We start from the raw sequence: 15,557 nt of genomic DNA on the forward strand, positions 1-15,557 counted from the left end.
ATGCATAATTCTAATAATGTTTTATTTTATGTTAGTTTGTAACGTGTTTGTTACATCGATGTTCCAATAATGTGTCATTTCATCTCAATTTGTAGTGATTTAGAAAGGGCTGTGCTTTACATTCTGTTTTATAAAAAACAAATGTTAGTACAGACTAAAAGAGTTAGTACATTAATAAACACATTTTCTTGACTGGTACATGTTTAGCTTCTATGTTTCCAGGCCTTTAAAATTAAAATACTTGTGTCCTATTGATGAGGAGAATGTGAAGAAGTGAAAAATAATTATTAGACAATTCAATATTTTTTCACGTTGGTAACATGAGCCCTATTTTGAATGAACACTGCCTGACTTAAGATCAGCCAAGTTCCCTTTTGCCATTCCTCCTTAGGGGCCATAACAAATGACACACTCACAGAAGTGACATATTTTGGCTAAGCATTTCCCCAGGCATGACCCAGGGCAGTGCACCAACCGCTCCCCACCATGGCATCTTATATGTGCGTGTAGGATTTTTATGGACGTGGGGTGCCTTGTAAGTTTGCTATGGAGGCTGTGCCTTCAAGGCCAGGAGTTCCCATACCAACCCAACAAGGGATAGCAACAAGGTATTCCAAGTACTTAGAACTACAGAATTACAAATCAATATGTCAGCTTGCGGGAGACTAGGCACTAGATCCAGGAGAGGCATGAGGTTCATTGACAATGCACTGCTAGAACTGGAACCTAAAATCAATCCCACTGAAAACTGGCTAAGAATTGGTATCATCACTAAACACACCAAGTAAATGATGAGCCCTGATAAACATTCAGTTGAAGACAATAAATCACAAATTGGCATAACAAATGTATAACTGGAGGAGTTGGGCTCGTAAGCACCTGTACCACCCCTAAGTTTTGACAATGAAATAAAACATGTCTATTTTTGATCAGATCCCCCTTAAATCTCCAGTAACACAATGATGGGCAAACGCTCCAGCGGTGTCAAGCCTAGTTTGCCATAGAACCTTTATCATCTGCATTTAGAATGGTTAAATCAAGTATTGAACAATGTGTCCCTGTATCAGGGTCCAGGTTCTCTACAGCTATTGGTAGAGTACAATTTTTATCCCCTACGCCAGCCAGATGCTGGTTGTGAACTTTTTATGATCATTTACTTTCTAGAAAATTGTTTATATATAAAAAAAAAACCAGAAAGACAGAAGAAAAGTGCTCATTATGTTAATCATATGTTAGTATTACTTATTAAGTTTCATCGTAGATTTCTGCAAAGAACCATTAAATGTAAATATGATCTCTGGAGGACAGTATTATAAAATGTTAAAGTTTTATATTTTGTTCATCTGTGAACATATAGCCATTCTTCAGCCAATTATCTCTTTAGAATGAAAGCATTTATAAATCAATGACTGGCAGTCAAACTCCATTGTTACTCAAATGTTTCAAAGGGACTTTGAATATTATGATATATGCAGACATTTTAATATGAAAAGAAACACTTGAATGGTGGAGCTAAATCAAAAGTGTCTGGGTTTTTTTTAAATTCATTTCAAGTTCTTTTGGCTCAAGAGCAAACAGATCACCCACAGAAAGTCAAACTAAAGAGTAATTATATCAAAACCAAGTAAATGAGTAGATGCAATTAAATGCAAGAAATGAACTGATTGCAGACAAGATGATGTACAAGTTGTAACAAGGATGTACGTTCTGGAATTCATCGTGTTCTAAACTGTGAATAATAATAGCTATTGGTAAAAAGCAATATTACCATTGCAAATGTTCTCAACCTTGTGGGATAATAGATATATAGTATTGATTTCCCTGTCAAATATGATTTTAAAATACAATACAATTTTTTTACTGAACACTACCAACATAGTATTATTCAACAACAGGTATGAACCATTCAACACATCTAGTCTACCAGGAAAAAAACCCGAAACCTGATCTGGTCATATGGTCAAGCCTTATGCCTATCCCATTCATGTTTAAATTCTTTTCTATATGTTAACCTCTACCATTTCTTCTGGGATCCACTTACCAGTGGAGAAAAACTTTCTTATATCATATATATATATATGTATATATATATATGTATATATATATATATATATATGTATATATATATATATATATACCTCTGATCTTCTAGTTTAGACTGTAACCTCTTGACTCCACATTTCTCCTTCTTTGAGAGATACCTGTGCTTTGTTGAATCCCTTTGTGTATGTCTATGTTTCTACCACATTGCTCCTTTCTTGTTTCTACTCTAAGCTATACTTGTGGAGATAATTTAGTCTGACATTTTTTATCCTGCAAGCCAATCAACTAGTAGCCTGAAGAATATCTCTATCCTTTGGACTTTTGTGGACAAGTACATCATTTTACATTGATCAACATAGAACTGAAGTTTGTAATTTATTTAAATGGACAGTTTAATGTCCCTGGGAGCCCTATTAAAGCACAAAGGAAAATAAGAAAACACAGATATAAGATGCAGATACTCTCCTCCTCCATGGTCTTGTGGTTCTTGCCATTCATTGATTCCAGAACCTTCCCATGCATTGGCAAGGGGGCACGACAACAATTTCAAGGAACCATGTATCTATCGTATGCATTAAAGTTCATATGATGTTCCATTAAATTAGCTATAGGTCTTATGCTGCCAGGAATGTCTACCCTGTTGCAGATCATTGTTATCATCAAGTCCATCCTCTGGATAAAAGACCATTAACTACAAACGTCTGTCACTCAGCCATCGTATTATCCGGTCAACTATTTGAACAGTTTATTTATGAGTTTTCGGTGAGGGACATTAGTCAATGTAGTTAGCTTGAAAGGCTGTTTCTGATCTCGCAAGCCGTTTAGATTCAGATATTTACCATTTCTTTTCTTTAACATTATTTCCATTACTGATGTAAGACTTACTAGCTTGTAGTTGGCAGAGTCTTCTTCGCTATCTTTTTGTGATGTAGTACCACAAACTGTTGAACTGTGTTGAACAGTTCTGCTAAAAGTTTTACTAGCACACTTGTAAGATCATAATGTTTAGTATAGTCCATCAGGTCCCATTGATTTATATCTTTTTATTTTGGATAGTGGATGAAGTAGAACTTCTTTCTTGTAAATATGTTTTAGATATCCCACTATTTATTTTCTTCTTGTGAGATACTTTTTCTTCCAGCTTCCTCTGTAAAAACCGATCAGAAATACACATTTAGGCAGTCATCTAGACATTTATCCTTACTTACATATCTCCCATCTTTTGCTCCAATTCAACCATCCTCTGCTTGTTTTTTTTTATCTTTATAATACACTTTGTGATATCTTTTGCTGTTTGCCATTTTATGATTGTGTACAACAAATGATTTTTTTTTAATCAATACACAAAGCACATGTCTGAAACCAGTGTTTGTGTTCACATACAGGAAGAAGTCGGGAGACTTCAGCGTACTATAGGACAGATCAACGATGGTGCTTGCTTGCTTGAAAGGTAAATGTCCACTGAATTCTTATTTTAAACTAATACCTTTATACAATGTACAAACACAGCATCCTTTTAAAATCCAGAAAAGAAGATGCTGACCTTGTGTGAAAGAAAGCTGATGTGACAAGTAACTGTCCCATGTTCCCATTGTGATAGGAAACAGGGACAGTCCTGTTGTTAATTGCTTCACAAACTGGTTCTTTCATGCATTCTGTGTTAACATTAAGTCAATTTATTTAAAAAAAAAAAAAAAAAAAAAAAAGTGTTATTACCTTTCGATGTAAGTAACCCAATGGGACATATTTACTATTGAATGCAAGACATTTGTGGCATTAAACACATATTGAAGTTCACCTCTGGAGCCAAAAAAAGATGTTACTCAGTGTACAAAAAAGTTGAGGAAGATGGGTACATATAGCAAGGCTGCAAAACTATTAAGGAATCCAGGGAGCGCTTAATGTTTTTGAGTTCCTTGCTCATCCATTCTAAGGATCCACTTTTTCATAAGAGACATGCAATTTTTTTTCTTTAAATTTTAACCTTAAGTTATTAATTTTGGCTATTTAAACAGGTTGTCCTACTGCTGAAATTAACATTTAAGCACATTACCATTTATTAGAATTATCATTTTTGGCCGCAGTACTGCTCTATTTTTCTACATACAGTACTACATACAGTACTAATTTGCATTTGATAAGCATAGTCTTTTAACTTCAGCCATTATAACGTACCATGATTTAACATGACTTTATACTTGGTTTTTTGCTTTTTATGTTTACTAGCTATATTATACTTCACATGTTTTGTACTTTGTTGCACTAATCATCTCTTGGATATCCAAAGTATTTTTTTTGCTATATTGAGAGATAACATTACATCAGTATCTCTATTTTGTATTTATTTCTTTTTTTCCCGTAGCCATCAGCATTGCACGGATGATAATAACACTGAAAGCCAGCATATATGTTTGCAGACATTGGAAACCAAAGTCAAAATGTAAGTGATCTGTTCTTAAACTTGAAATATGACATGCCCTGTATCTGCAATAGAAATCTGAACCACGGGCTCTAGAGAGAAATATCACCCCGCTTTGACTTTCCTGGCAGCTTTTAATGTAATCCGAACCTGACTTTAGTCTGAGCTACTAGTCTGAAACAAAAACATATAGTATGATTCCAACACATGAATGAAAAGGAACTGATTTCATTTTTTCAGAGATCCAGTTATATAGGAATTATGTGTATGACAAATAAATACATGTTATTTTTTAATGGTCTATCTGTCTGTCTATCTGTCTATCTATCTATCTATCTATCTATCTATCTATCTATCGATCCATCTATAAAAGCAACAAATTGTAGAATTGCGCCACAATGGAACGTGGTTTAGTGCTACATCTTGTTTATCCACTATTACCTGTCCTTATACTCACTCAATTTTACCACTTCTAGAACAAATCAGAAAATTCTTGCAAATGCAATAACATATATGTCATGGCATATGGATAATGTACAGATAGATTCTCAAAACAATATGCAATTCCACATCAATGAGCGAACTGTTAGGTACCCCTTGTATATGACTACATATTTGTATTAACGGTCAGTGATCCTTTCAATGATGAACAAGAATGTGTGAGGTCATGTCATCTCTTCAAGGATCTGTGTACTATGTAGTCTATACATATGCATTCCAATACGTAATTAAAGATACATTAAACCACATGCTTTAACTCCGTTACAATGATTTCTAGTAAATAGAGTGACCATGTTAAACCACAGTGTTTCATTGTGAATGATTTGGTCCAGGTACTAAATGACTCGAAACACAAGGGCAAATGTAGGATAACACAGAATTAATGCCCCCACAGACCTTTTTTCAAAAACTACAGTGATCCATCCACACATTAAATTTAATAAATATCATATGACTTATTGTGGGGGTAATTATTTGGTTACATGTGGACAGTCTGCTAGCTGGGTAACGTTCATGCTGTTTTGTGGGAACAAAACTTGCTTTACACGATGGTTCCCCTGGCTTTGTCTGTGGCCCCCTTATGTCCCGTTGAATAAGATACCTGGGCCTGATGCTGTCTGTAGCTTTCCAATCCCAGAGTGAATTGTGCTGTCTTTGGGTGAATACAAAATTGGGGGGGGCTTACTCCCAAATGCTTCGACTTCACAATAATGGCACTTAAAGTGGACCAGGGCAGAAGTTTCATGAACTGACTTAGCAAAGGTGGCACCCTATGACACTGTCACGTTTAAAGTCACTGAGCTCTTCAGTACGACCCATCCTATTGCTAATGTGTGTGTATGGAGATGGCTGTCTATGTGCTTGATTTTATAAGCCTGTTAGCAATGGCTTTGACTGAAGCACCAAAATAAAATAATTAGCAGTGGCTTTGTGCTGGAGAAGGAGATGTCTGGTGCCTCGCAGATAACCTCTCACCTCTGCTGCTGTGGTCGGCCTAAAGGAAAAAAGTCTACACCTGCCACATGCTAAAATGCAGACATATGAATCCTATTTTTTCCCATGTAGAAATCAGGATCAGATTTGCTATGTGGGTTAACGTTGGGTTGTTGCAGGAGTTTGGTCAGCTTCTGATGAGCACAAGGTGAAGAATTAATGGAGATGCTTGCTAACAGCTGGCAGGCTGCATTTGCTCAGCTAGCAAGCCCTTAGCTGTTCAGACTGATGTTATTGCTGTTATTTTCCACTTCATAACACTGAAGAAGAAGCACTTGATATAATGATGTGTATTGTTTTTACGAGAAGTATAAAATCTACTCCATCTCAAGTCTCCCAAACACAATATAACATGGACTGTGGCTCAGTTCTGCCTGTATACGCTGAATTTTCACTTCCCATTACTGCTTCTACGACAAAGTATGTAAAGTGAGTATGATTTTACTTTACTATGGGCCACGGTGGCACAAATAGCCATGTACTGCGTTTCTACAGGAACTTTTTACAAAAGTGGCTCTTTAAGTGCTTTTGAATGGTTATTAAATCAGGATGTTAGAAAGTCTCAAATTTTATGTATATATATATATATATATATATATATATATATATATATATATTCAGGGCCGGCCTTAGGGGTGTGCGACCTGTGTGACCGCACAGGGCGCCATGGTTGCAGGGGCGCCTGACCGGGACTTAGATTAAAGCATCGGGTTTTTTTTTTGTGTTTTTTTTTTAAACTTTATTTAACATCATTCATGTTAAATAAAGTTTAAAAAAAAAAACGATGCTTAAATCTAAGTCCCGGTCAGGGGCGCCGAGCGGTTGCTCGTGAAGTTCTCGGCAACCGCTCGGCGCCCCTCACTCTCCGTGACTCCGTCGCTGTGCCGGCATCTCATGTTGAGCGCCGGACTATTCCGGCTCTCAACATGAAATGCCGGCACCGCGGCAGATTGAGAAGACGGATGCCTCCCGCTCTCACCGCAAGACTCCGGCAACAAGGTAAGTGGGGGGGGGGTGTAGTTTGAAGGGGCAGAGGGGGGGGGTGTAGTTTGAAGGGGCAGAGGGGGGGTGTAGTTTGAAGGGGCAGAAGGGGGGGGTGTAGTTTGAAGGGGCAGAGGGGGGGGTGTAGTTTGAAGGGGCAGAGGGGGGGTGTAGTTTGAAGGGGCAGAGGGGGGGTGTAGTTTGAAGGGGCAGAGGGGGGGTGTAGTTTGAAGGGGCACAGGGGGGGTGTAGTTTGAAGGGGCAGAGGGGGGGGTGTAGTTTGAAGGGACAGGTGGGGGTGTAGTTTGAATGGGCAGGGGGGGTAGTTTGAAGGGGCATGGGGGGGTAGTTTGAAGGGGCAGAGGGCGGGTAGTTTGAAGGGGCAGAGAGGGGGGGGGTAGTGAGGGGGGGCGCCAGAGGAGTAGTCCGCACAGGGCGCCACAACGCCTAAGGCCGGCTCTGTATATATTAATATCAAAGCTGAGGCTAATTCTTGCCTATTTTCTGTCACCTTCACACAAATGATTCTAACTGGTACTGGCAGGTTACAGCAGTCTAAAAACAAGCATGGGATTAATCACCTTCCAACCTGTGTTATCAGCATCTACTCATTGAATAGGTCATGTTGCTGACCTCATAGAACATCTGGGGCTTTAACCAACGTCAAACTCTTGCATGCACACCCTGGACACACCTGAAATTTTACTCACAGCCCTGCACATATATACGGCATACATATTAGGGATCCTATAAACACCTCCTAATAGATTGGAGGCTCTACCTCCCTTTAATGTCTATTACTGTTTTTATAGCTGTATATGACTATTGTATTCTTTGAGCGTCATGTTCTGATCTAGCATTCCTCCAATATTGCACATTTCTCTTGGTAAAGGCTGCCCTCTGGTGAACAACGACCAGATTCCCTGCAATCTCACACGGGAATATATTATAAAACAAAAACATTGGTAAACGTTTACTGCAAGCCAAATCCAATGCATATATATAACCAAGACAATAAAAACACTATTTTTCTTTTATACAATAAGCAATTGTGTCCTACATCTTAGTTCTAGAACGTGCCACACCAAGACAATTATAAAATTGTGGTCAAGTGCTCTATAATTGTTCGATACCCACCACATCATTTTCAGAGTGGAAATGTGAGGCTGCTGTAACTACCGGTAATTAGAAACAAATTTGGTTTATCACAAATATACACATGTGCAGGTTCTGAGCAAACCTTAAAGCTGAGCCTCATTAATGGTGTCCAGAGAAGGCTTTAAATAGCTTGCGTTAAAATGTGGTGGTAAGCAATATAGCCATGACAAAATTAGATAGGACTCGCTAAAAACTTGGGGTACTTTAACCTAGCAATATATGGCCTTATATGGCCTTTTTGGGGTGATATTTGCTGAGTATGTGCTGAATTCTTGCTTTGTTTTATTTTTTGTTTATGCATATGTCTTAAAGAAGGGGCTAGAGTAACTTCAGGATCCCCTTCTAGAAACATCAAATTACTGTGGGAAGATAAACTAACAAACTAATATTTTATCTAAAACCAATCTGGTTCCCTAAAAAACAATTTTGACTATAGAAGTCCAAAAAACAACTAACAATGGTGTAGCAAATAGCCAAATCTGACTTTGTGAACAGCGGTATCATTAACATGCATAGGGACCTAAAGGTCAGTAAGTTTGGTGTAACCATGAGGAACAAGCCCATTTTATACACTACAACACAAACAGCGAGTCGTCATACGTGGTGGAGAAGTAATATATAATAACATTATCCATGTACAATATACACATGGTTTGCGGTTCATCCAGCTGGAATCCTTGAGGGATTTTTAAAATGTTCATAGGTGACTGAATTAATGTATTCCGTTAATGTGACAAATCCAAAATGGTGAAAAGTTAGTTGGACACTGATTCTGTATTTTCCTAGGGTTGCTTTAAATTATTGTCCCTGGTTGAAAATGGGGGCCAGAATCAGTGGAAAAATGTAATTGTGAAATAGATTTCATAAATTACAGCAAAGTAAGGGAGTTGAGAGAAAAGATTTTACACAGTTCTAGATCAGAAATACATTTTCTTTTATTATTTCGGTCTTTTATTTATGTCAGTTATTGACTCCAAATAATTGATTTGTTCTCAGGCGTGACCCATTGATCTCAGAGGGCTCGCAATCAAATAATTTGATTCAAAAATACTATGAACATATTGTTTTGCTTCAATTGATTAGAAATCCAACTCTGGGGATCTTGTGCAGTAGCAATTATTTCATTTCCTTACAAGAGGAACAGAAAGATTTTCATTGTGGATATTTATCTTATTCTTTCAGCTATTTTTGCTTGCCGCTGCTGTTTAATTTGAATGTGAGGCTTAGTTTAATTATAGTTTTCTTTAAAGTACCGTAGATGTCCTTCTGGTTGTATAGAAGTTTTTAGGAGATAATTAGCTTACTGTTTCTATCTAATTTGCTTACTTTGTGTAAAAACAGGGAATATTATTATTTTATTTGAGGTAAAGCAAATATACTTAGCGTCCCTGTATTTAATATACTTAGGGTATTTAAAAAAATGTTAAGAAGCAAAATGCTTCAATCAAAGTTGAATACATGAGTAATATCTCAAATTCTGTGTCTCGTGATTCATTTTACTGTTCTAAGTCTTCAGTCCATGAAATATGCTTAGAAGTGGTTTATTCACTAAAGCTGGAGAGAGCATGAAACAGATGGGGTTTCATGCCCACTCTCGACCACTTCCACGCCTTCTACCCACCCATGGCCTGAGGCTAGCCCCGCCCCAAGCCCAGCTAACACCACCTCCATGGATAGCTAGCCCTGCCCCCTCACAAAGCCACACCCCCAGAAGAGAACGCCTGGTAGCCTGTACTAGGACGTTCCCAAGTATTATCTTATGCTGTTGCACTGTAATGAATGTTAATGCATTTCGACGCCTTGTGGCCACATGTGGAATTGCAAGCAAAGGCCTATATACGACGACATCTACTTCTTGTCCTGAAAAAGTCAATCACCCTATATACAGTATATTAACTAATTCTATGAATCTACCCATCACCCATAAACCCCAATGTATGAAAAGGCGTAAGTATTGTTTTATTTTTATATGAACTCACACTTCATTGTGTGTTGTTTCAGCATACAGAGAGCATGGAGGGACCACGTACAGCGCCACGATTCCTTGCACACCAACCTTATGGAGAAACGTAGTCCATCCCCATCTTCCCCATCATCATCAGACAAGATGAGCAGCTCGATCAGTATGAATACATTCTCTGATGGCAGCACTCCAGTAAGTACAATGACCTGCACTCTTTCATTTGTGTATCACAAGTTCCTACACCCAGCCTGTGTGTTCCCCAACACATGGCATCCTAACTAGATGTTTTGTTTGTACTGTATTATTTATATCAGACAGATCTAGGGCAAGGCGCCGTTTCATTTTTAGAAATGAACAGCATCCAACTGAATTCTTTGATCTATATTAAACATGTATTTTTTATGCAAAGAAGTGAGCAATGATAATTTGCCACTTATGGGTCTCTTTTGCATTAAGTAATGTTCGAGTGCATGTCCCACTCTGGTCAATTATGTCTGCAGACATAAGAGCCTTTCAGCGTTGCTCAGTGATGCAGAGTGCTGTTTCATTACAAGGTAACGGGAGACAGGCTAAAGTTTGCTGGTTCCTAATTTTGTATAGAAAACATGTTAATGGTGGTTTGTAAATGCAGCAATGTATTTGTAAGCACTTTGTTTCTGTATCCTCTGGAAAGAAAAGTCTTTTTCATCAAACATATATGATAATAAAGCATAAGTGAGGGTGATCTAACAACTCAATTATCCCTGCGCAACTGTAGCATGTGTTACTTTTGACCGCATATGATACCAGGGTTTTTTAACCCAAAGTTATGCACAGGTTGGTCAGTCAGATCTATGGAATTTAGATAATCATGGCAGTCTTGTACTGTACAATCCTTCTACTTTTTTCTGCACGTTGAATATTTAATAATAGACAATGTATCCCAGGTAGTTACTGCAACTGTGTTTGGATGCTTAAGTATGCCTTATTATTAAGCAAGCATATGCAAAATGATTAATACATCATAGAATGCTTGTTTTGACAAAATCATGTTCCTATGAAAGCTGTTTATTAGAACAGAAATCTACTTTTTTCCATTTAAAAAAACAATGATGGGTTTTGGCTCTTTAGAGCTAACTTTTGGGGTAATGTATAAATGGTGCACAGTTTTAAAAGTGGTCTAATGACCGAATCTGGGAACAGGGATCTACCTAGAGTACTTGGCACAAATATTTCACAAATTTATAAACTGTATGTCAGCTGGGGAAAAAATAGAAATCTAAAAAATAAATTGTGCCACCTCTGCCCCTGAAACAGCTTGCCTGTACCACGTCTGCCCCTGAAATAACCTGCCTGTGCGACCTCTGCCCCTGAATCAGTCTGCCTGTACCACCTCTGCCCCTGAAGAAGCCTGCTTGTGCCAACTCTGTCCCTGAAACAGCCTGCCTGTGTCAACTATTCCTCAAAACAGCCTACCTGTGCCAATTCTGCCCCTTTAGAGAACATGATGGCTTAATGGCTCCGGCTACCCAGAACCTACCCTTGCAGGATGCGACTAGGACTGCCCACTGACGTCGGTGGGCGTTCCTAATGACATTACGGGAAACACTCCCATTTAAGGGGCAAATGGGCAGTGAATGGGGCATGTCAGGACCCTGCTTACACAACACAAAGGATTCAGGTGTTGATCCAGAGAAGCGGTGCTTCTTCTGGAGTTCTCCAGGCCAATGCCAGAGAGTTCCCAGGTATGCTAATGACTATAACAATCAGTGGAATCGTTATTTCAGCAGGCCTCTATTAACAATGAAGAGCATGCAGGAGGAGGCTGCCAGCAACAGACGTTGCCTACAGTGCTAGAAAAAGCTAGAAGTCCGAAGCCTGGTGCCACACTTTAGCCGTGGAACAACAGCTTTATTTAATAATTTTTTTTCTGCAATCAGTTGATTACTGGAGGACCAAGTTCATTTTTATTCCCTGGAATGTTTCAGCAACCAAAGTTCAGTACAAACAATTCAGAGCTTTTATAATGTGATAGTACAGTAAACGACTTTTGAAGGTGCATAAAGCATAAAACACATCGCAAACGGTGTGTCGAGGGCATTCAGCAACACAAAAAAAATGTCGGGGGCCCCGTGTGACTGCTCGTAAGAGTGATTACAGTAGCCCCTTTGGAAGGCAGCTTGTCTTTCAAATATGACGCCGCCTTGTGGCTGGAAAAAGCGATCAAGATTTATTTCCTTCGCTCAGCTGGTGTTGCTAAGGTTTTAAACACACCAGAAAGAAGCATCCCATCCTTAATTTTAGCGTCAGGGCACCGCCATGTTTGAAAGACATGCAGTCTGACAATAGGGCAGCGCCCATCAAGCACATTATTTGCAGGCATCACTTGATGTCATCGATAGGGGGTGTTGCTGGATGTCATGAACGGGTATGAACACCCCATCATTCAGATCACTCAGGAGTGAGATCATTTGGCCAGTCAAAGCGGTGAATCTGTCTTTCTCTCTCATTTGCTTTTAGCGAGGGACAGAGACAGATCCTTGTGTGAGAGCAGGTATAAGTCATCATAAAGTTTGAAAATATGTAATCTTTCAGATCAGAGACTTGGTCCACAACAAATGAAAGATGTATTCTGTGGTCCAAGTTATCACAGCCCCAAAACCCGTATAGTGTGGCTAACTATTTGCACATTCAAAGGATGCCTGAATGTACATGTATTCTTTTGTTGCTGCAGTAACAGCCAACATTCAACAGCTGTAACTTGGGGCAACAAAGTGCATGGAGATGAAGGTTAATAATTTTATTTCTTCGGTTCTTGACATAGCTTACATTTCAAGGATTTGTTCAGTAAATATAGCATGCTGATGAGTTTAATAATGCCTGATGAATTTCATAACGAAGGAAAGCGGTGAATCAGGGCACTGTATTAACCCTTTTACTTCTGCAGCACTGTCACAAATGATGCAATGATATTGTCAATCGTGAGGTATGTCATCTTAGCTCTTCTATCCTATTTCACCCTTGGGATTTCCACTCAGCACTCTTCATATGCTCATATACAATAACAAATCTGCAGCTCTGACTATTATTGTGTCAAACATCGCTAAATCTCACACTATAAACTACCCATCTAAAATGTTAAAGGGTATCGAAAAATAAATGTTGGAACTAATGAATAAGACGTACAATGAGTTAAATATATGAGGCAATATTTTTCAGAGAATACATGAGAAAACACAAAACGATGTACATATGTGGGCAAATGAAAGGTTAAGGCAATGAATATTTTTCGGTCACATTCACGTAATAGTCCCTGAATGCTAGTCCTTAATTACCCCCAGTGGTAATAGTTGTAGTGAAGAGTGTACTTGGGAACTTCCCTATGGGTGCCTGAGAAAGAAGGATATGTTTAGCCACATTAAGATACCTGGTACTGTCTGGGGTTGACTCTGCTTCCCTGGGTCACCTTCTTCTTTCACAGAGCAGGGGGGCCGTTGTTTGTGCAGGAGATGTGTTGGAGGAACACAAGTCCTGACACTTGATATACTTATGGCCAGTCAGCCCCAGTGCTGGCTTCTGCAAATCTCTCAGGGGGTTTTAATGAGACTCATCATGCTCATAGAAATGGCTCCCATGGATAGGATTGCTTTCCTGTCACTGATTGGCTGCTTCAATCAGCCAAACAAATGGTTAGAATCTTCAGTCCACAGAGGAGGTGGGAAGCTGCAACTTCTTCAGAATAAGTTTTTCTTCTCCTTTTTTTAAAAGAATGCATACTGAAGTACTTTAATATGTATTCTTCTGGGACATTAAACTTTAACTGTGCATGGGATAGGAAAAAACGATCCTGGAGCCTAATATGGTTTGAGATTTTTCAGGTAAACAAGGTTAGACTTTTTAGGTTAGAGGTTTTTATTGTCTCTCTGTTTCTGTTTCTATTGCTGTTAATAGTTAGTTATTTAATGTTAACTTCGAGTAAAAGAGATTTGTAAACCTGCTCCTGGTTCCATTAGTTTTGCCAGCATTCACATAAATGCATTGTATTGTTTAATATTACCCACAACTGAGAGATTATAAGTTTGGTTGGCAAAACGCCCTCTTACCCCGATTCCCTTAACTACTACTTTTCACAGCTGTTGCTCTATCTTCTGTAGAACTGTAGAAAATTAGAGGAAGTGTCAGGAAAGATTGGAAGCTCTGTTGACAGCCTAGGGAGGAATATAAAAAGTGCACTGGTCTGATGCCTGCCTGCTGCTTTCTTGGCAAGCAGAAAGTGCTAAGAGACAGCTACAGTGAAAACAAATTGGCAGATAATTCCTGGTCCTTGGTCTGCCAACTAACCACCATGTCTGAGAAGATTTTCCTAGACTGCAACACTTGGACCCTTGTGAGTTGTTTATTACTATAATTTCCTTTGTCACAGCCGTCCAAAGAATTGGTATGGCAGATCTAAAGTGGAGTCACGTACAAATGGCCGTCCACACACACACTTATGGGGAGAGAAGATTTGGGTGTATGTCTCCCTCTGTTGGATCAGGGTTTTGCTAACAGATTGTGCTACCTCTGCAATAGTCACAATTCACTTGTTGTATCTCGGTTGCAAGTGCATCCTTATTGCTTTGAGATTATTCTTGCAGGGCCAGAATGAATGATGACAAGAGTAAAACTTAATGGGACATGCATAGTTTACAGCCAGACATGAGGAGTGAAAAAAAAACATTTTTCTTCATCTTGGCAGGTGCTTGGAGGCTTGCAGAGGACATAAAAGGAATTTGGTTTAACATAAAATCAAATATATTCATGGAATGCCTTCTAAGCAGAGGGGTTAATGATGATAATAACAATTAAGATAAAAACCAACATAAAAAATTAATGTCATATAAAACAATATACAAACTGTGAATTAACCATTTGTTTCAAGCAGTTGGGGGTTGTAGTTAAAGATTTGTTCGCATGATAAAGGTTTGTTCGGTCTTTTCTTCCATTTTGTTTATTAAGATAAAGCTCAATGGGTGTGATACAGATCCCCAGACAGTTAGCTGTGACAGGCGTTGACGTTTTTGTGTCCTTATGACTTAAGACTCGTTTAAGGCTGATTGAGATCTCCGCTAATTTAATATGAGCACGACAATCCTGTGGGTGAGGACAGAGAACACCTACTGGAGCAGTTTGTGACATCTTATAATTGTATTCAAGTTTATCAAGAGAGTTTTATCAAGAGAATTTCAGATTGATGGTGAACAATATTGGCAGTTAATTTTATTCTTTTATCCAGGATAATCGGATAACCATATATAAGACTGATTAGCACGGACTAGAACTCTGCAATGTTGCTTTACTCCCTTCATAGGGCTAGCAAGGAACAAAGTAGAGCTGGCAGTCTACATTTTGGCTCAGCATTTCTCCTAATTACACTTTAATACTTTTCAGCAGAGATTTTTTTCCTCTCATATTTCACATCAATCATCGTGGCTTGGGGGTTTCCAGCTTGCTTGTGGTGGTGGAAATATCCTCCCTCTG

At 38.7% G+C, this 15,557-nt stretch overlaps 1 protein-coding gene across 2 annotated transcripts in view; it reads left to right on the forward strand.

Annotated features, from left to right (window-relative positions):
- Positions 1–3,434: 3,434 nt before the first annotated feature.
- LOC149300362 (schwannomin-interacting protein 1) overlaps positions 3,435–15,557 on the forward strand; it is a 123,792-nt gene continuing 111,669 nt past the window's right edge. Inside the window, exons 1-3 of one of the 2 annotated variants that reach the window (XM_089485241.1) lie at positions 3,435–3,493; positions 4,406–4,483; positions 10,097–10,250. In XM_089485241.1, coding sequence (XP_089341367.1) covers positions 10,155–10,250 — 96 coding nt within the window. In that variant the 5' untranslated portion in view covers positions 3,435–3,493; positions 4,406–4,483; positions 10,097–10,154. Of the gene's footprint in view, positions 3,494–4,405; positions 4,484–10,096; positions 10,251–15,557 lie in introns of those variants that run through there. The other variant, XM_089485242.1, reaches the window with a different exon arrangement.

This window comes from Sceloporus occidentalis, unplaced genomic scaffold (genome assembly GCF_023333645.1).
Source record: "Sceloporus occidentalis isolate IW3139 unplaced genomic scaffold, rSceOcc1.0.p SCAF_25, whole genome shotgun sequence".
NCBI lineage: Eukaryota > Metazoa > Chordata > Lepidosauria > Squamata > Phrynosomatidae > Sceloporus > Sceloporus occidentalis.